Here is a 24,191-nt window from a genome sequence, read left to right as displayed (position 1 = left end):
TTATATGAAAGAGCTTCAGAAACAGTGACGGAGAGAGGGCTTCCGTCTCCTGGTTCGCTCTGCACATGGCTGTGATGGTCAGGGCTGAGGCAGGCCAAACCCAGGAACCAGGAGCTTATTCCGGGTCTCCCACGTGGGTGCAGCTGCCCAGGCACCTGGCCATCCTCCACTACCTTCCCAGGTTAGCATTAACAGGGAGCTGGATGAGAAGTGGAGTAGCCTGAGCATAACCAGCTTCCGTGTGGGAGACAAGCATTGTGGGAGATGGCCTGCCGTGCTGTGCTGCAGTTCTGGTCTCCCTTGTGTTTTTTAAAAAAATGATTGAAAGTGAGAAAAGTATTTTCTGAGTTGTACCGCTTTGACTTTGCCTATATTTTTCTTTTAGTGTATTTTAAAGTTGGGTTACATGGCCACCCCTTTTGGCATGCATGTCCTGACTGCCCAGTGGGTGTGCGCCTTATTCCCTCTGTTTATGTTAACCTTGTGTTAGGTTCTGTCACAGTCCTCTGTTGTGTATTTTACAGTGTGATGCATGTCCTGATGAAGTTTGGGGAGAGAGCAAGCTCGAAGGTGTCACATACTGCTTAGTGCTGCGTCTCCAGGGCCAGAGAGCACACACCTGCCCTGGCTGGGGCTCGCTCGCCATGGTTCCCTGCCCTCCACTGCACCTTCTCCTCCCTCTGTCGTGTTCAGTTGAGCTTTCCTCTTGTCATTTCCCGCTTCGTGTGGAGCTTTGCCCCGGATGGGAATCTGAGGTACCAGATGCAGGAGTTTGTGGGGCTCTGTAGAACTGTAGCTGTTTCACATCTCGCTGCCCCTCCTCCACTGCTCCCGTGGGCTTGCACAGTGACTGTGGCTGAGCATTCGATGGTGGTTTTGGAATGTGGAGCCCTACACGTGTTAGATATCCATTCACTGCCTTGGCTCCCTGCACTTGAATGCTATGCCTGTGAACGTCGGAGGAGTTCATCGTGTTCCCCCTCTATTTTGGGGTTCATGAAGATACTTTGCTGTCTAGTTTCATTGTAAGTGTGTCTTGCAGTCTTGACCTTGTTTTCTCTCTTTGATGGGGGACAAAATGGAAGTCAAAATGCACCCACCACCACTGTCTTCCCAGAGATGTTTTTATTAGTTTGACTTGTGCTAACCTGACAATATTGGATCATTTTTGGCTGACCAAGTTGGTAGTGTCATACAGTTTAACCTAGCATATTGCTGTCTTTAGCTTTTGGTGCATTTGGAATCTCTAAATATAAGGGTGCTTCAAAATAACGATGGAAAAATGGAAGTAGAGGATGGGGACACTTCACACATGCTTGAGGTACTCTGATATTTGTTCACTGTGCTACTGTATTTAAAATAATACATACATTGATTTCTGTAGCACGTAAGAATTTATGAAATAGTATGATTTTCAGAATCATTATTTGCCTGAGGTACGTGGAAACACAAGGTAGGACATGAGGCAAGCAGTACTTGTTTTTCCTTCAGTTGCCTCTTAACAGTCACTGGATAATCCATTCTTTTCTGGTCTCCTAAATTGCTCCCTACTTGTTACACTAAGTTATTACAGATAATTGGATCTGTTCCTTTTTTGATCTGTTTATTACGATGCCAGCACTTTTCTGTTTTAAATGGAATAGGCCTGTTACTGAGATTTGGCCGTTTTCCCCTATTTGTTGCTTCCGTTCAGAAGTTTCTGGGCTTCCTCCCTTCCCTGTGAAGTTTGTAGGGGTTTGTCAGAGTCACACAAAATTGCATTAGGATTAGAACTCTTAAGTACATTGCATTTTTATTAGTGACCTGCCGTGTTTGGGTGTCTTGGTTTGGCTGCGCTGATGAGGAGTTTCTCGCCACACTGAGGCCTGTGCTCATTACAGGAATGGACCTGCAGCAGACGCGCTGTTCTTGTGTCCCATTGTCCCTTCCTCCACTCTCGGGTGTTTCTGGAATAATTTGGAATTGAACATTCAGGTTTTTTCCCTTATTTTAGGGGTGGTGCGGCCATCATCCATCCACTGGTTTGCATCCCAGTGGCCACAGTAGCCAGCACTGGATCGGGTAGAAGCTAGGAGCCAGGAAACCCAACTACTTGATCTGGTCTGTGTTGCCTCCCGGGAGGAATTGGCAGGAAGTCAGAATTACAGTGGAGCTGGCATTGCAAGATGGGGTGCAGGCATCCCAAGTGTGTCTTCACTGTGCCAGTGCCCTAGTGTGCTTAAGAAAAAATCCGTGTATTCCGTTCTGGAACTTGAGTTCATCACTTAGTTGTCATCATATAGTTGTATCTGCCTCTACAGATTGTGGTAGATTCACAGCTTGGCTTTTCTTCAGGAATTTTTGTGTCTGTTTTGACGTCTTTGTTCCAACCCAGTTTTCCTTTGGTAGCTTTTACAGAAGGTGAGAGTTGTTCTTCCCCGTTCCCTCGGGATAAGCGCCTGGGACTGCTGGACGTCCTCCTCCTCTCCCTCTTTTTACTCAGTGTTGGTGCTCCTGGACCTGACGTTCATGTCTCACGTTCACTCACGATTTCTGTTCTTGTCCCTTTTTCTCTGAGTCCTAGTGATAAGCTCTCCAGAATGTTCTAAATTATTTTTCTGTTTTCATGAGTGTTGCTTCTCTTTGATCTGTCCTTATTATCAGCTCCATCTCTGGCTCGGCCTGGCTTTCCAACACTGAGCTGGCCAGCTGCCGCAAAGCAGGACTCAGAGAAAAAGGGACAAGAACAAGAATCGTGAGTGAACATGGGACATAAACGTCAGGTCCAGGAGGGACTCTTGTAGGGATATTTGCTGTTAGTTTGTGCTCCTGCTAATGGAGGAAATGAAGTAGACAGACAATAAAGTGTAGTAAATCCAGCCAAGGAATCAAGGCACAGATATTGGCAGGGAAAGAGGGAGATCCAGTTTGTCATTGGGAGTAATCACAGAGCCATCTTGAGATGAGGAGGGATTCCCTGGGCGAAAGGTGTTAACTCAGTGCACAAGCTCAGAGCCAGGTTAGGCTGAGGTCAACAGACTGGAGTGGTTTCTGGTAAGCAGAGGGAAGTGGTGATGGAAGACTAGGATAGATCCACACAGAGAAGACCAGTGGGCTAAATGATTCAAGTGCATGGCTTGTAGGGGTGCCATGGGGTGCTAAGGAGCCCATATGACCAGGCCTTAGCACAGAACCACCTGGGGGTTAACTGAGGTTGGTGAGTTCAAACGTTAGAATCCTGAGAAGCAATTGACATTCAGAGGAGAAGGAATGTTCCAGAAGTAGAGCTGATACATCTTACAGAGTGTCTGGGTGTGGCCCAAGGGGATGTTGTGTGGGAGACTGAACAGATGTCATGGTGCCAACTGTGCCCTGTGAACCTGTGGGCACATAGACACCAGGATCCAATGTGAAGATGAGATCCCCAGATGGCCAGGTGTCGTGTTTCCTGGATAGCTCCAGATGAGGCTGTGCAAATCTGGCTTCAGTGAGATGGTTGCCTTTCTTTGCTGTAAAGCAGCTCATGATTTGGACCTCGATTTCTCTTCCTCATGGAACCACACTATCTCCACAATGGAAAGTCAGCATAAACTCTGTTTAAAGCTTCGTGATTGGGATGTGACAAGAATGTTGTTGAGTGATGTCTCATGGTAAGCTTTAAAAACGAAGGATTTCAAATTGAAATAATGAAGAGGGTTGACTGAGCAGGGCAACAGCATTGGCAGAGAGGTCAGATGACGAGCAGGCACCTGCGTGTGAAGGACAGCACTAGCCACATGGAGGGCAGGAGGGATGAGGCTGCCCAGGAGGGTGGGCTCAGGTCGGGAGGACTGTTAAGACGGAGTTCTTCAGGCCTGACTTGGTGGGGCGCAGGTGTCAGCCGTGAGCCCTGACTAGCTGCTTTCAGAATGGTCCTGTGTTGGTCCTGTAATGGTAAGAGTGTTTAAGACCTCATCCTTGGGAGGTTTTAGTCAACAGGTCATTGTGAAAACAAAAAGTACATGCTCTGGGAGGAAATGAAGTGTGGCATGGGGAACTCCTGGGCATCAGAGCCCTCCCGGGCAGGTCCTGCTGAGGTAAGCAAGGAGTAGTGGTGTGGGGAAAGCTCTGGAAAGGAGACTATCACATGGGAGTAGTAAGGGGAAAGTTCTGGAAGGGAGTCCCGTCACATGGGAGTGGTATGGGGTAAGTTCTGGAAGGGAGTCTGTCTCATGAAAGTCATGTGGGGAAAGTTCTGGAAGGGAGTCTGTCACATGAGAGCAGTGTGGGGAAAGTTCTGAAAGGGAGTCTGTCACATGGGCCCTCGGAAGCTATGGGTGGAGTTTTAAGTTTTATTGAGTGGATTCCTTGTGTTAGGCTTTGAAATGGTCGTTCTGGCTCTGAAGAGAACACAGTAGAGGTCAGGATGTGAGCAATGAGGCCAACCAGGAGCTCATGAATGACAGGGAGGACGGAAGTGAGTAATGCCATGGAGGCAGAACACCTGCAACTGGGGGATTATACATTGAAGAAAAATTGCTTGGTTTTAATATTGTCAATAAAAGGAAAGGGCAGGATCTGTGAAGGAGACTGGCCAGGATGTTGTTGACGGTGATTTGAGGACAGTAGCCAGGCTCCACTGTGTTTAGGGAAGAGGTGTAAGACTTCGAGGGCAGCTAAAGAAGTGGGTGAGCCACCCTGGGGTTCCTGGAAAGCACCAAATGCTGCATCCTTGGGTGGCAGTGCTGGGTGGACCTCAGGAGTCTGTTTTCCCAGGAACTTGTGGAGAGAACTGGCTACATCTACTGCTTTTATAGTCATGTAAATGACTGCAAAGGATGAGTTACCTGTTTTTCATACTTTTGGGTTTTTTGTTTTGTTTTGTTTTGTTTTTCTAGTCTAGAGAAAGTTGTAAATAGGTAGCCTTGAAGATACAGTGATCTGATCATTGTAAAGTATATTGCAAAACTGCTAAGCATGAGCTTGGTTCTTTTCTTTCTCTACCAGACTTCTTGGTTAAAAGCATTATCATTTGGTTTCAGTTGTTGCTATGATTTTTAAACACTCAGATTTGCTGAGGTCCCAGTTGAAAATGTTAACTTGTTAAAAGACTCTTCTCAGCGCAATTAGGATATATAGATTTGTCAACAATTTAATAATTGCTTATGACCCCAACCTGAGGGTACTGTCCAGTGTGTCTTTTTAATCATTGCATGTTGAATTTTCGTTCTAGTTTTCTGAATTCCCAGATCCCATGTGGGGCTCGGATTATGTGCAGCTGTCCAGGACCTCGCCTTCAGCTGAGCAGAAACGCAGCACCGTGTCCTGGGAGGAGCTGAGGGCCATGGACCTGCCCTCCTTCGAGCCTGCCTTCCTGGTCCTCTGCCGGGTGCTCCTGAACGTCATCCATGAGTGCCTCAAGCTGAGACTGGAGCAGAGGCCTGCCGGAGAGCCGTCCCTGCTCAGCATTAAGCAGGTGTGTGCCTGGGACCTCTTACCCTGCAGCTTGAGGATTCTCCCCCTGCTTGTTACAAACAGCTGCTGGATTGTAGCGTTTTTGAGTGCTCTGTTGGCAACAATGTAAAATGTTTTCTGTGTAGTCCCCAAAGGTTGTGGTTCACCACTTTTGCTCTCTACCTCTTTGTTCTAAGACAGGGCAAAGAGAAGAATGGTCACATGACCTCTGACTTCTTGGTAACAGTGTTTGAAGATTGGAGACTTAATCTCTCATTCATGAGAGATGGTTAAAGTTCCTCAGGTTGACTTTTTTTATTCTGCTTGAAGGATGTGGAAGCGGAAGAATGGGTTTAGAGCATGCAGAGGCGAGGTGGTTGGACTTTTGCTCAGTTAAGCAGTTGGGTGGTTTCATCTGTGACACAGCTTCCAGTCTTGGCTGTTGCTCCTTTTGGATGAAGTCTTACGGGGACCGACGTTCCAGGGTCATCTGAGGAATGGCCACAGCAGATGTGTCTGCAGGGCGAGTGCTGCAGAACACTGTGCTTGTGCTTTGTGGTAGTAACGTACTGCCTCCACTCTGCAGAATTAAATTCTTCAGACAGGCAGAGGAAAGGGTTGGTGCTCTTTTTTGTAGATGCACATCACCTTGGGATAGAAGGGCTGGGAGCTGTTTGATTTGGTACAGGTAGAAGAAACACAGGTAGTTACAGGTCATGCAGAAGGTGCACATAGGATCTGTGTGTATGTATGTGAGTGATTGGGGCGTGTACACGTGTGTGGTTAGGCGTGGAATAGAGTGACTGGTGAGTTCGGCTCATCTTCATTCCTGTAGTCCGTCCCCAGCACCGACCAGAGCTCTATTTCCTTCCTGCTGTCTTGTTTCTGGTTCTTACTTGGCTGTACACTATGACCAGGCTTTCAGCTTGTCCTCCAAGTGGTAGCAGATATCTAAGATCTTCTGGTTTCTTACCTGGGAAAACCAGGCAGGCTCACTTTTGCCAGTAGGGCTATTATGAGGAATAAGACTTAGGTTATTTTAGCATTGCTAGAATAAAAAGAAAATAGAACTCTTGGTTTAATTGTGTTTAGAGATCAATTTTAAGTACCCATGTGATATCTTCAATGTGTAAGATTATCTGAATTGAACACATGTTGGTAGGCTTAATTGTCACGAGAACTTGGTTGCCATGGATAATTACTTCTAACTTATTTATAGTTTGCTTGTAAAACTAGTCCATGTGTGTTTTAAAAAGTTTGAGAATTACTGACAATGATAACAACAATAAAAATCTCTGTGTTATCCTGCCACCCTCTTCTAGCTGCGAGAAGCATCTCTGTGTTATTGTTATCTTTTGTCACCCTACTGTGCAGAACACCAGGCTCTCTTTCCCGTCTCACTGTACCTGTTCGGCAGCCTCTTCCTCTTGCTCTTCCTCCTTCCTGCTAACTGCCATTCTGCCGTTAACTTCTTTGGTTTCTTTTTTTGTGATTCTGTATGGTGTTTCTTTGCCTGGCCAACCATTTTACACAATGGGCTTCTCTGTGTTGCTGCAAGTGGCAGAATTTCATCCCTTTTGTGGCTCAGTAGTGTCCCGTGTATATCCGGTATTTTTAATTCGGCACTTGACAGTGACGGGGGTTTCCATTTCTTGAGTGTTGTGATTAGCACTGCAGTAAGTGTGGGAGTGCAGGTTTATTTCACTTTCTGTGGATGTGCATCTAGTAGTGATACTGAATATTCTCTCATGGCCCTGGATGTTTGTATTTCTTTGAAAAGTCTGTTGCCCATTTTTAGATCGGATTGTTTGTTCCTGTGTAATTGAGCACCCTGTGTAGTCTGTGTATTAATCCCTTGTCAGTTGTATAGTTTGCAAATAATTTCTGCCTGTGCATGGATTGTTTGTTCAATCTATTGATTGGTTTCTTTGTAGTGCAGAAGAATTTTTGGTAAAATCATGTTTGTGTATTTTTATTACTTTATGTGCTTTGGGGGTCTGAGCCGTAAATGCCTTGGCCATTCCAGTATCCTGAAACAGTCCCCTTCTGTTGTCGTTTAGTAGTATGATAGGTTCAGCTCTTGCATTTAGGTCTTCAGCTATTTTGTGTTGAGTTCTGTAGATGGTCATTAGTCTGGGGTCGGTCTTCTGTGTGTGGATGTCGCGTTTTCCCAGCCCTGCTTATGGAGACAGTTCCTTCTCCAGTGTGTGCTCTTAGCTGCTCTGCAAAAGACCAGTTGGCTGAGATGTGTATGCTACTTTTAGGCTCTCTTTTCTGTGAATTTTTTACCTTCTGAAAAAAAATTTTTTATGTATTAGTTTCACTGCATGTCTTGCAGGTCAGGTCTGATGGTGCTACGTTTTCTCACCTGGTGTTTGGGAATGTCTGCAGGATAGCTTTGCGGGGTGCAGTACCTGGAAGGCAGTGGCTGCCTTCATGTCTCATCCCACTGTCTTCCAGCCTGTAACGTTTCTGCCCAAACATCTTCTTTGTTTTGCTTGCTTGACCTCTATTGTCTTTCATCAGATTACGCTTAGACTTGTTTGCTTATGTTTATAGCTCTTAGAGCTTTTTTTTTTAATAGTAGACTGGCCACAAATTATAGTAGCTAAATTATTGCTGTAGCTACCATGCTCAGTGTTAAGTATCTGAGTAGTTATAATGATGTTTTTTGTCAGTTACATTTCATTAAGACTTTTCTGTCTTATAATGCAAATTAGTAAGCGATTTTAGCTATGAATTCACTTTCAGCATTAATTTGTAGAGGAATGTATTTCAGCATAACATTATTTGCCTGTGTGATGTTTTCTCTGCGTATCCATGCTGTAATAATGCATTCCAGTATTTTTGCTGTTTTTGTTCTTTCTTGGTGGAGACCACTCAGTGCGTCACATACGCTAGCTGCTGAGGAACCTGGGAGCCCTGCCAAGGGCTGCGTTTTCCAGGGATGCCGGTGGGTGTGTGTGAGAAATGAAGGCTTCTTGGGTGCTGGCGCAGGAGTGACGGGGCTTGTGCCTGTTGCCTTGCAGCTGGTGAGGGAGTGTAAGGAGGTGCTGAAGGGAGGCCTCCTGATGAAGCAGTACTACCAGTTCATGCTACAGGAGGTTCTGCACGACCTGGAGAGAACCAGCTGCAACATTGATGCCTTCGAGGAGGATCTGCATAAGATGTTGATGGTAAGCCGAGAAGGGCACTTTGCTCCCTTACCTGTGTGCTCCCTGCACGTGGGAGCGTGACTCGAGTTCTTCCCTCCAGTCCCAAATGACCTCTGTCCTCCCTGAATCCACGCTGGGAATGCTTGACAAGTCTTGACTTGTTTATTTGGGAGGATAGTTCACCTACTGGCAGAATGGCCCAGGAGAATCTAAGTCCGTTCCTATTTTCATGACCCGTGCATGGCCCTGGGAGAAGTGAAGAACAGGAAGCCGCATGTGGTGGCCACTGGCTGTGGTGGCCACTTGTACCTGCACATCCTCAGTGCTGAGAAGCATCCCCTAATCTAGCCTGTGCACGTCCCCGAGACAGGCAGGCTTCATTGAGGAGCCCAGCACATTGGAGGGCGTGTGGCCAACTTGATCTCCAGGAACAGGTCTGCTTTCTGTTGTTCCCGTAACGAGGACCATAGTGTCCTCATGCACCCTGTGCTCGAACACCTCTGGACTGTTGACTGTGTTGTTCTCCTCTGCTGGAAGTGTCCCACACTCCTCCCCTATAATTGACACACTTGTCCCACACAGAGTATCTGGACTGAATTCCCAGCCCTAGTTTGCTCTGATGTGTATCCCCAGGAACATTCGTGACATTCAGATGGTTGGGTTTGTGGCACCCACATGGCAGCCTAGGTTGGCTTCCCGCCTTCCGACTTTGGCTCTAGCCCTAGCCCTAGTTGTGGATGTCTGGGGAGGGGACTGGTGCTTGGGCTCTCTGTCAGTAAATACTTAACTGAAAACACACAAGGAAGGCCTGCCCCAGGGCTGGTGGTGTTGCTAGGCAGTAAGCACACAGTGACTCCTTAGCGGAGGTGCACAGGGGATCATGTCATGTGCCTCTTTGGAGAAATGGAGGAGAAAATGACAGTATCAGTGGATACTTTCTTCAGTGAATACCACCATCTGCACTTGACCTTTGCCTTGTTGCAGCGCCTCCTGAGCAGGTCCCCTTCCTGGGCTGGGTTAGATGCTGGCTGAGTCCACACCTTTTTATTGGAACAGCATACATTGCCTCACTCAGCAGATGCCCCGTGTCTGGTCAAGGGACCGCTTGCTCGCTTTACTGCCTTTGCTGAGGCTAGGAATTCACCATTTGGCTCTCTGGGCTGCCTCGCGGAAGTGGGACTGGCAGGACTGGCATTTTCCAAAAATGATTTTCCTGAGCTTGAGATTACTTTCTTATGTTATGGAGAATGTGTAAAAGATCAGGGTATAGGGCCCGGCGGCGTAGCCTAGCTGCTAAAGTCCTCACCTTGAACGCGCTGGGATGCTGTACGGGTGTTGGTTCTAATCCCGGCAGCTCCCCTTCCCATCCAGCTCCCTGCTTGTGGCCTGGGAAAGCAGTCGAGGACGGCCCAAAGCCTTGGGACCCTGCACCCGTGTGGGAGACCCGGAAAGAGGTTCCAGGTTCCCGACTTCGGATCGGCGCAGCACCGACCGTTGCGGCTCACTTGGGGAGTGACTCATCGGACGGAAGATCTTCCTCTCTGTCTCTCCTCCTCTCTGTACATCTGACTTTGTAATAAAAATAAATCTTTAAAAAAAAAAAGATCAGGGTATACACAATGGCGGCAGTTTGCATGTCCGAAAAGTCTTTGTTATTGAAAAGTCATTTTAAAACGCAACAAGTAAGTTACTGTCTTGTTTTCTTTCTGCTGATAACTAAGTCAGAAGTTCAGGAAGGTGGCAGGACTTTGCTTCCCAGACTGCCTTCCAAGGCCTCCCACAGGTGTCCCCCAGTGCCTTGTCTCATGAGGTTGGTAGCCTGATGGTGAGGAGCACCAGACTGGTGAACCGCACCTTCCTGCTCATGTGGTTTGCGCACACCGATGCACCTGTGCGGTGTTGGAAGCCTGGACCGCCCACGTTCAGTGTTTTTTCTCAGCCATGCCTAGAACTTGGTCCTGGCTGTGCTGGTAGGTGCCTGCCTGAACTTTGCTCTGTAATGTCACAGGCGAGCAGCCTGGTGTGCGCTGTAATCTACATTTCTTAGGAAGGAAGGGAAGATGGCTGTTGGGCCACCAATCAAATAATGTTTGCCATGCACCCTTTATGTGAAATCCAGCAAGAAGAGAATCCAAAAAAAAAAAAAAAAAAAAAAGAAAACTTCCATGTTCCGAAAAAGAGAAAAGTGGCCACAGCAGTCTCCCCAAATTGAGATTCTGTTGGGGTGAATACCCAGGGAACAGCTGGAAGTGCAGCTTTGAGTGGTCCGAGCACTCCATACTCCCACTTTGCAGCCAGGTTCATCCCTGGGGTTTCTGGGGAGATGGGCAGGGGCAGGAGCGGAGGTGAGCCTGTGTGCGAGAAGGCCTGGCTGAGGACCTTGACCCCCTGTTGTGGTGGCTGCTGCGCTGTAGAGCGGGAACCTTGATGTGTGTGTGAGGTATCAGACCTTGTTGTGAGCACTCGTGTGTCCCTGTGCCTGTTTCAGAAGTAACCGCGACAGTCGCAGGAGTGTGTGATGTGGGAACAGACAGGAAGCCGCTGGAAAGGAACAGCAGTGCTGAGCAAGACAGCTGGTGGCGGAGACACCTGAGCGCCACGCAGGGGTGGGCTTTGCTCCGCAGAGGAAGCTGGCTGTGCCTAGCACCAGGGTCCGCTGTGTGCCCAACTGCATCTGCTGGGTGCTGTCAGGGAGTCCCGGGTGGGACGCGGCTGCCGCGTGATGGACAGCGTGATGTCCTGACCAAAGAGGCTTCCGGGCTCGTTGGCCTATGTAGGCTTCTCTGGGGAAGGGCCCCGGCGTTTCTCTGCAAGTTCATGTGTATGTGTTAGCTTAGAGACTGTTGCAGAGCACAGAGGCTGGAAGTATGCTGAATTCCTGGTCCCAGATGGGTCTGGGGAAGGAAGGAAGAGGAGTGGAGAGGGAAAACAGTTCTGTTCCTGTGCTCTGCTCAAGTTTTACCCAAAGCAAGAATGGCAGAATATCACTTAACATGTGCTCATTCTGTGTAATGTTTCTGAATTTTGTTGAGGCTCTTTGCTTTGTAAGTTAAAAAGGAGAAAAATGAAGAGAAACCATTTCTGACAGTGGTGGCAGATGCCCCGCCCCCTGTGTAGGGAGGAGGAGCAGGGGACAGGTTGTCCGGGAGATGGTCATGGGGCCAGGACTGGCCTTAGAGGCAGCTTGTGGGAGCTCCAGAAGCTCTGAGAGGTGTACAGGTACTCAGACAGAAGAGTGGGATTGCCAGGGTTAAGAAGTGATATGGGCGGGACTTGGGCTGGTTGGGGGTGGGAGAGGCATTGAGAATGACTGCCAGGTGCAGGGGGAAGGACAGTGGTGTGTGAGTGGGCATGACCTGCTCTGCGAGCCTGGCAACTGGCTTTACTACGAAGGAAATCCACAGTGTGAGGGAGCTGCACCTTAGGTCACGTGGGAACAGATGGGAGAAATGCAGCCCTTGGTGTGTCACTGGGTGTGGGCGGGGTCAGGAAAATGGGAGGTCGCTGTCCTTTGTGAAGAGGGATGAGATCTTGTTCTGTGAGTGGATGAGGGGTGTGTGGGTTCAGTGAGTAGGGAAGTAGAGGGAGTGGGACAGGAGCACTCAGGTGGCCCCTGGAACACACAGCCATGTTGGGGTGACTTTGAGCACCTGCAGTGTAGGCACAGGGTGGGGTGGTCCCTGAGCTGTGAGGCAGCCAGAGCTGTGGACTGTGGACCGGCCTGCATGTGCTGGCAGAGGTGCTGCTGTGAGGGTAAGCCTGTGGGGTCGCAGTGGACCTCAGGCAGGGGAAAACCGAGGAGTCAGTAGGTTAGTCCAGCTGAAGTTTGGCCTGTGGCTATGGCTGTGGTTGAGCTGCTGGCTGGAGGGGAGGGGGACAGTCGTGGGAACAAGAGAGGAACCCTGACCGAAGTGGAGGAGCGTTTGCCTGTAATGGAGGCAGTGCGGTGGGACTGTTTGGTAGGCACCCATATGAAGCTCGTCATACTTCGTGTTGGCTGCTGCTGGGACAAGGAACATCATTGGCAGACCAGAGCCTGACAAGTGGGGTCTAAAGCCTGATGGGAAATTGAATTCAGTAGGTGACCTCATGAAGAAAGGCTTGGCGACAATCTTTGGCATACATTTTAAAGGCGCAGGGTTGAGCATTGGTTTTTGTAAAGATTTATTTTATTTTTATTGGAAAGTCAGATGTACAGAGAGGAGGAGAGACAGAGAGAAAGATCTTCAGTCCCATGATTCACTCCCAAGTGAGCGCAACGGTTGGTGCTGCGCCGATCCAAAGTCGGGAACCAGGAACTTCTTCCGGGTCTCCCACATGGGTGCAGAGTCCTAAGGCTTTGGGCTGTCCTCGACTGCTTTCCCAGGCCACAAGCAGGGAGCTGGATGGGAAGGGGAGCTGCCGGGATTAGGACCAGCGCCCAATGGGATCCCGGCACATTCAAGACGAGGACCTCAGCCACTAGGCTACGCCGCCGGGCCCGAGCATTGGTTTTAAAGTAAGAAGATGCAGGAGTGGCTTGGCAGCAATGAGAAGCAAGACAATGCTGACTCTGCAGCTCGTGGGCATATATGAAGGTCAGAGCTGTGCCTGGACAGGGTCGTCGGGGAGATGGGGGACCCCAGGTGGGTGAAAGGACAGCAGGCGCCCAGCACTGAGGAGCCTGCCTCAACTGGGCCCTGTGGTGGGAGACCACGAGCACCTATGTCCCACACTCAGCTCTGGTTGTAAGTGCCACTGCTGCAGATCCGTTGTCAGTAGCCTGCGGCTGAAGGGCCCTCAGCACGAAGACAGCTGAAGCGTTCTAGTACTAAGGGAATGACTGGAGTGCTGTTATTGCTGAAATTATTACTGGATCGTAGAAAAGAAATGACTGGCACCCATGAGCTGTAAGATGGAGCCAGGTGAGGAAGGTGGGACCTGAGGGTGGAGAAGCTGAAGATACTCCAGTACGGTGTGGCTGAGGGGCAGATGTCCTCAGCGAGTCCTGGGAGAGTGGCTGTGGCCCTGGTGCCACCTCCGCAGGCAGTCCTCATGGTCAGTGAGAGGCCTGGACAAGGGCCGTCTCCAGAAGGACCCTGGACGGTAGTCACACTGACCAACCATTGATCAGGGCCAGAACAGAGACAGACGGCTGTAGTGACAGGGCTTGTGGTGGCATCAGTGCCTGTTCAGAACCACCAGGTACTCTGAGAGTGGGTCCCAGCGTCCACACCCCAGGCCTTGAGGAGAGGTGTGCTCACCGCTGTTCCCAGCACGTGGGATGCCGTTTCAAGCAATGACCCCAACAAGAAAGGAACAACATGTATTTCACTGCATAGTCATGACAATTTCCAGGTGCTCTTTTTTTATTTGATTGTACTTTTCTGTGTATTATGAACATTTTGGTGATTTTCTTTGAGATTTAAAGGGATTGTGAGTAATATGTTGACTTGATGGAAAGTTATGCAATTTTAAATTACACACTGGCTGACAGTGATGAAGAGGCTTGCCTGTCTGTGTTGCCTGCTCCTGACAGCTGTCTCCCGTCTCGCCTTTCTGGTTTTTAGCTCTCCTGTCATCAGAGGTGAACAGGGGGAGTTGCTGATTTCTACTCTCAAATGTCTTCCTTTGTAACTTGTGTTTTTATTAAGGTATATTTTGATTACATGAGAAGCTGGATCCAGATGTTACAGCAGTTACCTCAAGCCTCCCATAGTTTAAAAAACCTGTTGGAAGAAGAATGGAGCTTCACCAAAGAGATCACTCCTTACATCCGCGGGGGAGAGGCGCAGGCTGGCAAACTCTTCTGGTAGGGACCTCGCACCTCCGCAGCAGCGCCCCGCCTTGCCTGCCCTCCGGGGCCCTGGGTGCTCTCAACACATTGGAGCGTCCAGGGGTGCAGACAGAGGTCATTCCCTCTGGCCTGAGCCCCGCTTCCGGGTTTTGAGGAGCAGTTCCCAAGTGGGGTGGTTGTGTCCCTGGATGGCACTTCGCCATAGCTGGAAACTTCCCTGGATGTCACGACGGGGAAAGGGCTCCTGCACCCAGCAACTAGAGGCCAGGACAATCCCCTTCACTCCCCAAAGGTTAAGCTTGCGCCTGAGAAACCGTCTTAGGTTTAACACTCCTGCTCTCTTTTTTTAACGAAAAGAAGAATTGAAGTGCGTGTGAAGTTGAGTAGACCTGTGGGTTTCAGTTACTGGTGAACTGATGTTTTGGGCATGCACAGCCCCTGGCCGAATCGACGAGCTGGGTTTATCCACAGTGAGAGGGCGGCAGCGCAGACCCTGTTTAGGAAACGGGCATGGGCTCCCTAGTTCAGGGACCCCGAGTGGTGCTTGGGGCTCCTTGCCGTGGCCTCCACAGCACTGCCTTGCTGTGATGCATGCCTGGTCCCTCTTGTGCCCTGAGGTCTGCTTCACATTGTCTCATCAGCCATTTTAGTTCCTCTGCCTGCTTTGTGTCAGGCTGTCTGTACCCAGCGCAGTGTCTCGCAGGGTACTTCAGGACTTCTGCTCTTCTGACTTGGATGGCTTATTGCTTTTGTCCCTATTAGCCTGCCCCATGCCCGGATCTCAGAGTCAGGCATCGGCTTCCCTACCCTCTGCTAGCCAGTTTGCATGTCCTGGCTTTTGGGTGAGCAGTACACCTGCTCTTGTTTCAGGCTCCCGTCCCCGGGCTGCGGCAGTTCCCAAGCTGACTGTCTGGACTTGCCTCTTCATGGTTCCTGGTTAGCCTTTTAAAAAATGTGTGTGTTCACATTTTCAGTCTTCCTCCCCTCCTTATCTTCCATAACTTCTTTTTGCCTATAATTGCTGTTTGTATTGTCTGTTTCCCGCCCACTGGGTTTCCCTGCAGCTCCGAGGTCTGTGATTCCCACAGCCTCACTTCCCCCGGTCGATCTGCATCACTGTGATCTTCCTGTGCTTTGCTCCTGCTGTACTGTCCTTGTTCCCTGGGACTCGTGGGCTCACTGTGAGGCTCGCTCACGGAACCTGCTCCTGGGGCTCTGCAGTGCCAGACTCATACCTGCTGCTCTGGGGACTGCCTCCCCCAGCTCAGGCCGTGTTGGAACTGAACCCAGCCTGGAGTCTTGGTTGTCACATGCCACTGGTGCTTCAGGTGTGCCCAGGGCCTGACAGGTGCTCCCCGCTCCTTGCTGCCCCTCTGCCCAGATCTTCCACCATCGGACTGCACAGTCTCTGAGCTCATCTGGGGATCCTCCTGGCGCTGCTCTGGAGCCGTGGCCTTGCATGCTGGGTCCCCAGGCTTTGTGCACTTCCGGTCCCTCTCCCTGGGCCGCTCTTTCCCCAGGTATCTTCATAACTCAGTTCCTCACTTCCTCAGGGTGCTTTCAGATGTTCTGTCTCAGTAGACTTAAAAGAGAAATTGCTACCCACAAGCACTCCTTTGCTTTTGTCTGGCCTCAGCGCACTTACCACTATCTGAAATTGTAGCTGTCTCTCTCTGCCATTTTGTTCACTGTCCCTTAGCACATGGCAAGTTCTCAGCATCTGTTCAATAACTGTACTCTGGATCTTCCTGTCTAATGTGCTTCTGGAAAGCATATTTCTGCTTTGGTCATTGCCCCTCATTTTAAAGCCCACCTTCTTCCTAGCCAAAGAGTCAGCCGAGCAGCAGGCATCTGAGGCCTTGGTTGACTCTCCAGGTCGTGGACCACCCATTGTGGTGGGCATACCCTCGACTGATTTCAGATGGGATCTTTTCTCTTTTAATGGACTTGATTTTTGACTGGCACATATTTGTGCCTTTGGTTCGTAGTTGGTTTTCCTCCTGGGCGTTCCTCCCCTCTGTGTTTCTTGGCTGCTGTGCCCCTTTTCTGTTCTCCTGTTTAAATTCTGCCTGTGTCCCCAGGGCTTTCTGGCCATGGGTGCCCTTCGCTGGGTGTGAGAGGGGCCTTTATCTGGTCTGCTGGCCTGTGACAGCAGTCCCTGCAGACCTCCCTCTGCACCTGGTTCCGGCTGTGTGCCTAGCTGCACCTGCTCAGTGTCTGTGCTGTCAAACTGGATCGGAACTCCTTGCCTTGAACATCAGAGGGGCCAGAAGAGTGCTATGAAACTTGTACTGTGTCCGTGTAGACTCATACATTGGGTTATATGTTTACGTACCAAGGTTTAGATGGTGTGTCTGTTGAGAAGAAACGGCTACAGAGGATATTTCATTCTTACTATAAAAAATAATTGTAAGGGAAATTCTAAAAAAGTTGCATTTAAGGAATCCGGTTGTTTTCTTGTCCTATCGTTTATACCACTTTGAACATTTGTGTAAAGTAGAAATAACATTTGCATAAAAATAACAGAGCTACTATGAGTAGAATTTAAAATTCTAAAGTTTTAATGAAATACTGTGGTAATGGGACACACAGGCACTGGCCACAGTCCAGATTTTGATTTTGTTTTTCGCGTGAACTATAATACTACAAGAAAGGCAAGGGAAATTCCCACTGTTGTTGATTTTTAAACTCTGCCGCATTCTAGAATTGGTGTGAGGAAGGAGAGTTTTTCTTCTCTGCTTTATTTGTGTTATTTCTGTTTCCTTAGTGACATTGCGGGAATGCTGCTGAAATCCACAGGTTGCTTCTTAGAGTTCGGCCTGCAGGAGAGCTGCGCTGAATTTTGGACCAGCGCAGATGACAGCAGTGCCTCTGATGAAATAAGGTGGGTCTGCACTTGGCTTCCCCTGGCATTCCTTCCCTCAGGGGGGCTGCTGTTGGCAGTGAGTGAGACTTGTTCGGTCCAAATTATGTTGGATTGGAAGAATTTATTTATTACCATGTTGTTTTTTTCCATTTGATTTTTAAGCTTCATTATTTTCTATGAAATTTGAAAGAATCTCTTCAGTATGATCAAAATAGTGCTTTTAGAGAAGAGTTAGCTAAAAATGAGTGCAATTACCTTCTTCCCTGATTTCTGCAAAGTTTTCAATTACTGTGTTTCTGTCCTTTAAAACCTATGTGGCAAGTAGTCCATTAGTACAGTCTAATGATCATGATGTTATTTTTTTGTTTTTCTGGTTAGCTTATTCCTTGTACTGAACTCTAAGTGTGTCAGAGCATGTCTTGCTCACCTGTTGAGATTTTCCACTGCTGTGCTGATGCTGTTCAGGCTGCATCGTGTGCAGCTGGTTGTGTTGTGGCATTGCATGTACATCAGCCATACGGCCGACTGGGGGCCACGTATCAGCAGTATCGTGATACTGCAAACGCCCAGATGAAACTGACTTCCCTAGAACTAAAAGGTGCCCTCTGACCCTCTGAAGTGTGGGTTTCAGAACCCCTGGAGCACAGAGTTCAAGAAAGAAGATAGCGATAGTAAATAATAGAATGATTCCGTGTTCAGGTCTTGCTGTTTTGAGAGCCAATCTGAATAAACCCATGGATCTAGATTACACACACCTAGTGTCGTGATCCAGCCAGGTGTGGCTCCTGTGCTTGCGAGGGGTGGATCTAGAAGGGAGGGTCACACAGTGTGGTGTGGAGTTGACTGAGCTGTCCTCTTCCCATGTCTTGGATCAGTGGTGTCACACTGCTACCTTCAGGTGGGCTGTGATGGGCATGTGGGCAACCCAGATGGTGGCATGTCTCACTAGAGACCCTCTTTTCTGGGAGTATAGACGGGACTATAAGCTGAGAGTCAGTGAACCCCGAGAAGCTGTCGTAGTGAAATCTTTAGAAAACCGGGCATACTACTTGCTGTTTGTCGGTTGCTAGACAGAAGCACTTAGCACAGCACTGTCGGTCAGGAGTCAGCTCGGGTATCCCAGTGCATTCTCAGCAGGTGGCTGCTCCCACTGCTTCGCTGCATGTTCATTGGTCAGTGCTTTTGCATCTCTGGTGGTGACGACCCTCTGCATTCCCGCCGACCTTCGTTGCTCTTGGCAGGAGGTCTGTGATCGAGATCAGCCGGGCACTGAAGGAGCTCTTTCATGAAGCCAGGGAGAGAGCCTCGAAGGCCCTGGGCTTTGCCAAAATGCTGAGGAAGGTGAGTCTGCAGGTCTCAGCTGTTTCTCTTAATTTATCATTGTTATTATCCTTGCCATCCTAAGAAAACTAATCCTAAGGAAGTTTCTCTGTGATCCTAGGACCTGGAAATAGCAGCAGAATTTGTTCTTGCAGCTCCAGTGAGAGACTTCCTGGATGTTCTGAAGTCAAAGCAGTATGTGAAGGTAATCATTACGATGGAGGAACTGAATGGTTTGGCCTTCCCTACTGGATTCTGGAACAAACTTTTTCTTCAAGGTCCAGGTAGTGAATAATTCAGGCAGGAGTGTTCCATAGCCTTTTCAGTGAAATCATTGGAAAAACAAGATTTTATGTACTTACTCACTAGTCTTAAGAGCGCAGATAATGTAATCAAACATTTGCTCAATCCATTTAATTTATTAATTTAAATTTGCATGTTTTAAGTAATGTGTGCAAGAGGATCGTATTTAAAGTTTTGGTTGTTTTTCGTTTTCACGTTTCTGCTGTCAGCAGTCTCTTTCCCAGTCATTGTCTTTACACCCTGTGGGTTGTGGACTTAAGGCCTTTACAGTTAGTGCTTGATATTGTCTGTGGAAATGTTATCCCAGGAGTATGACTTGCAGAGACTTGCTGTGGTGCCTGTCCCTGGGAGAGGGGGTGAACCCCTCATATCACCTTTTGCCTCTGCCGGGGCAGGTGTCAGGGACGTGCCACTGTGCATTGATGGAGGTGGTTTCACCCCTCAGAGGAATTTTCTGGCTGTTGAACGTAAAATGGTGAGCGAGCTTCCCTGTGCTTGGAGCAGCTGCTAGGGCCTCTGCCCGCTCAGCCCACTGTCTTATGCCACCTCCTGTGGGCACAAAGCTGCTTCCTTGACTGTGCCTTCTCCTGAGACTTGGCATTTTTGGAGGACTCGTCTCCATCATGGACAGTGTGCCTACGTAACATTTTGGGTTATTTCTTCTCCAGGTACAGATTCCTGGGTTGGAAAGCTTGCAGGTGTTTGTTCCGGATGCACTGGCTGAAGAGAAGAGTACAATCTTGCAGCTGCTGAATGCTGCGGCTGGGAAGGACTCCAAGGACTCGGATGACTCGCTACTTGATGCCCACCTGCTGCTTGCCAAGCAGAATACCCGGGTCCACGCCTCTCAAGATGGCTGGGGCGGGTGGGAGGCGCAACCAGTCAAAGTTGCACCCCAGGTGGAGACAGTTGATACCCTGAGAAGCATGCAGGTGGGTCTCCCTCCCAAGGCCCGCCTTTCACCATGCCACTTAAAATGCTTTCAGCCACAGTAAGCTGGAAGCAACTCATGGGTGATTGACTTAATAACTGGAGTAACTCAAACATGAACTGCCTTCAGTGTTTTAATAGGTACATTTCCAGCTCATTCCGCTGATGGTGTTAAGTTATACAGAAATGTTTAAAATAAAGCATATGTTTTACTTATACCAGTTCTTAGTCCAGACATGTAAGTACATGTTTAGATGCGTTATCAAATAGCCGTTGTTTTACTAATGGAATTTGTTGTTACTGAATCCCAGGGATCCCAGGGGCTGTGGCTTAGTGCTTATTTAATGGGTTTCATTTTTTTGATAGTAGGCTATCATACCTTTCTTACCCACCAGGGATCCCAGGATCCTAGGACAAGTTATGTAGATGGCAGAATGTCCACTTGCATGTGAAGACCAGCAGTGTGACAGTTGGTAGAAATCCAGCCACCACCCTTCAGTTAGCTACTCGTCCTGGGAGGCTGACAGCTTTTCCTGCAAATACTTCATTGCAGAACATGAGGGCATGAATGGTTGCTGGAGTCTGCACTGCCCTTCCCTGAGCTCTGCAGTGACGTAGAGTTTCCCAGCTTCAAGCCTGTCCTCCCCCTCTCTCCAGCTCTATATTTTTGTTTTTGGTAGTTCTAGAGTGATTATGCTGTGCACACTTGATCGCATTGCCCATCCCTCAAACACTGTGGCGCTCTCTCCTGAAGGATAAAGAACACAGTTTCCGTTTCTTAGCGGAGTCCTTCACTGGATCCCATTGCTGTCTTTCCTGCCTTTCCCTTCCGGATGTTGCACACACCTGTGGCTCCCGCAGTGTTAAGTTCTGGGGTGTTTCCAAGATGCTTTGCTTGCAGGGCAGCATGGGGATGTTTCACACTGCTGAAGATGGAGGTGCCAATGCCCACTGCACTGCTTTACCCGGGCAGGCACTTTGCTGCAAAGTGACTGGTCAGGTGGCCGCTAGCATGGTAGCCTTGAGGCTGGCTGAACTAGGGAGCAGTGGGTATGATTTCATGACCTGTGCTTGGCTGTCCTTGCAGGTGGATCATCTTCTGCTGGTTGTCATGCAGTCGGCCCATCTCACAATTCAGAGAAAAGCCTTCCAGCAGGCCATCGAAGGGCTTGTGACCCTTCGCCAGGAGCAGACATCCAGTCAGCCCATCATCGCTAAAGCCCTGCAACAGCTGAAGGTACTGTGCTGAGCAGGCCATCCTACCTGGACGTGGGGCTGGCTGGGCTCAGGTGCTCTGCCATTGTACCTGGATGTGGTGCTGGCTGGGGACAGGGTGTTCTGCTGTCCTCTGGGCTGTGGTGCTGGCTGGGGACAGGGTGCTCTGCTGTCCTCCAGGGACGTGGTGCTGGCTGGGGACAGGATGTTCTGCTGTCCTCTGGGCTGTGGTGCTGGCTGGGCTCAGGGTGCTCTGCCATCCTACCTGGATGTGGTGCTGGCTGGGCTCGGGTGCTCTGCTGTCCTCCTGGTGTGTGGTGCTGGCTGGGAACAGGGTTTTTTTGCTGTCCTTGGGGAACGTGGTGCTGGCTGGGTACAGGGTACTCTGCTGTCCTCCTGGTGTGTGGTGCTGGCTGGGCTCAGGGTGCTCTGCCATCCTTCAGGGAGCCAGAGCTCTTAGGAGGGTACCTCACCCATTCCACTCCTCGCCACACACTGGTCATTTCAGGTCCCTGAATCTTCCTGGACCCCTCCTCAGGCTCTGCAGCTTCGGGGCTGGGGAGGGTAGAAAGCTGGGCAGTGGGTGGTGTCATCCTGCACACAAGGTGGTCAGCAACAGAGCTACAATGGAATCAGGTCTCTTCATTTCTGATGTGACTTTCTCCTTCATCAGTGACCTGTGTTCATATTGATTTAAGATTGCTGATTTCAATAGTGTACATCAGATTATTTCTTTTGTTGAGCTAATTCTGTGAAGTGAGTCATCAGAACAAAACAGTTGTAGACAGGCACAAAGGCTTTTAGAATTTATAGCAAGCCAAAGCCTCGCATTCTCTCCCATTATTTTCTGTTTTTCTCCTTTCAGTTCTGTGTCCATTTCTCAATCTTGGCCCCATTCATGCCCTCCGAGACTGTCTGGCCATGTCGGTCACAGTGGGCTTGGCATCCTGAAGAAGAGCTCCGTGGAATTACAAGATGTTGATAAGTGGTTGTTGTTAATCTAGAAACAGTAACAAGCTGTTTATCTCTGTTACAGAGTGTAGTTCTACCCTAATCCCAGAGCAGGGTAGTCTTGTCTTTAGTTCGAGCTGATGACATCCAGAGAGTTCAGGATTAGTTAAGATATGAATTATTCTTGAGCTGAAGGAGTATAGAATCCTGAGCCCCCGAGTTACCCCTGCTAAAGTACCAACGGGAGGATCTCCAGGGATGCAGACTGGACAGGGATCAATAAAGGCCCGTTTGGACATGGGTGGCCGCAGTTCCAGGTTGTGGGCCTTCTCACTGAGCATCACACAGCTCAAAGGGCTGGGGCCTGAGCTCTACTTGCAAAGGTGGCGGGAGGTGCGGTGCGCATGTGAGGTGGGCTAAGTCCAGATCTTGGTTTCCAAGCTACAGGGTGTCAGGTTGTGGAAGATGTTGTCACAGTACTTAAGGCATTTCCTGATGAGAGCATGTAAGTTCAGGTGTATTTCAGGATCTGTGGAAGGAAGCACCCAGCCAGGCTTCACTGGCACCAGTTTGGCATTCTCTAAACCATTGACATTTTTGGTTGTAATTCTGGGCTGTGTGGCCGGTCCTGTGCGTTGGAGGCCGTTCAGCTTCATCCCAGTTCTCTTTCCACTGTGGCCAATGGATGCCAGTCCTTCATCTGAGTGAATTCCAAGCTACTGCCAAGAATCTCTGGAGGCTGACATAGAGGCTGAAGACAGCAGTGTCTACTCAAGACCAGGCGGTCACTTGACGATACTGTTTTAAATGGGTTTTTCCCTTTTGTAATTTCATAAGGAGCTGAAGAGTATCAGGACAAGAAAAGATGAAGATAACAGAATTTACTCAGTCATTCCTTTTGATAGCTAAAAGTGGCAGACATTCCTTGCAGTGGCCTGATGGCCTTTCCCTTTCATGCGTGAGTGTTGTGTGATCTGCGGCCTTTGGATTAACCATGGTTTGACACTCCTCAGAACGACGCCTTAGAGCTGTGCAACCGAATAAGCAACGCCATTGACCGTGTGGACCACATGTTCACGTCAGAATTTGACGCTGAAGTCGATGAGTGTGAGTCCGCCACGCTGCAGCAGTACTACCGGGAAGCCATGATCCAGGGCTACAACTTTGGGTTTGAGGTAGGCAGAGTGAGAGGAGGAGCAGGGTGCCGGCACCTGCTCTGCAGCGATGTGCGGAGGAGTGTTAGAAATCCCTCAGGGAACTGTGTTAACTGTAACCACAGCTTGCTCACGACTGTCTTCTGTCTCACTCCTGAATATCTGAAATGTTGACTTTTGAACTGTTAGGTAGTTGCCCACTTTTTAGTTTGCACTAAAACCTGTGTCTTATATTTTAAAACGTTCAAAAAAGAATGTTTGATATAAAAATGTATTGTTAATTTTTAAGCATAACAAAATATTTATGAAACTGCATTTTGAGGTACTGCGTTCTCCATCAGTCTTTACGCTGTTTGGATTATATGGGGGATGTCAAGGAGTTCATGGAAAATAGAATGAAAAAGCAAAAATAGAAGCTTGTTTTTCAACATAAGCTCCATCAAGGTGAAGATCTTTTTGTAACTGGTGGATGCCAGCCATTTGGTCCCTCCCTGAACAACCGAGGGGCCTAGGATTTAGCCATGTCTGTGTGGTTGCTTTTTTGAGATTTTTAGGATTAGGAAGCAAAAATTGAGAAGGAGCCAAATCAGGGCTACGGGGCGGATGCTGCATGATTTCCCGTTAGGACTCTGGCCGTGCACGGATGCTGCTGTGGGCATGAGGCCTCCTGGGGAAGCCTTACGGCTTGTCTGGCCTCTTGAAATGCCCTCCTAATGAACATGGGTTGTCATGTTTGTCCTTCCGGAGTGTCCACCCATAGAATCCCCACGCCTGTCAAGGAGCTGCTGTCCAGCCCTGCGCTGTGCTCTGCTCTGCTCTGGCCAGGCCTGCGCTGCCTCTGTCCGGCTTTGAGTACAGGCTCAGACTGCTAAAGCTGTGTTACATCTGTGCCGGGTCTCGGGCCAGGCGCACTGGCAGCTCTGCGTTGGCCTGCAGCCCACCTGCCAGGACAGTTTGGTCCTATTGAGCAGAGTGTTCCGCTCCAGATTTTTGTTTCTGTAGGACTTGACAAGCCTGTGGTATGGGCTGCTGTTTCTGCTGTTAAGCATTGGTCCTCTGCAGTTGTGATGCGGGCAAGATGAGTTCGTGTTGCTCTCCTGCCTCTGCTA

At 49.2% G+C, this 24,191-nt stretch overlaps 1 protein-coding gene across 4 annotated transcripts in view; it reads left to right on the top strand.

The window, feature by feature from the left end:
* The window catches only part of MAP3K4 (mitogen-activated protein kinase kinase kinase 4), a 116,265-nt gene that overhangs the window by 68,007 nt on the left and 24,067 nt on the right, over window positions 1–24,191 (top strand). For all 4 annotated transcript variants that reach the window (XM_058660153.1, XM_058660097.1, XM_058659994.1 and 1 more), the window contains exons 4-12: window positions 5,192–5,434; window positions 8,442–8,588; window positions 14,201–14,358; window positions 17,111–17,227; window positions 18,451–18,550; window positions 18,651–18,734; window positions 19,501–19,764; window positions 20,850–20,999; window positions 22,942–23,103. In XM_058660153.1, coding sequence (XP_058516136.1) covers window positions 5,192–5,434; window positions 8,442–8,588; window positions 14,201–14,358; window positions 17,111–17,227; window positions 18,451–18,550; window positions 18,651–18,734; window positions 19,501–19,764; window positions 20,850–20,999; window positions 22,942–23,103 — 1,425 coding nt within the window. The remainder of the gene's footprint in view (window positions 1–5,191; window positions 5,435–8,441; window positions 8,589–14,200; window positions 14,359–17,110; window positions 17,228–18,450; window positions 18,551–18,650; window positions 18,735–19,500; window positions 19,765–20,849; window positions 21,000–22,941; window positions 23,104–24,191) is intronic.

Source organism: Ochotona princeps, chromosome 1 (genome assembly GCF_030435755.1).
Source record: "Ochotona princeps isolate mOchPri1 chromosome 1, mOchPri1.hap1, whole genome shotgun sequence".
Lineage (NCBI taxonomy): Eukaryota > Metazoa > Chordata > Mammalia > Lagomorpha > Ochotonidae > Ochotona > Ochotona princeps.
This window is presented reverse-complemented; position numbering and strand designations above follow the sequence as displayed.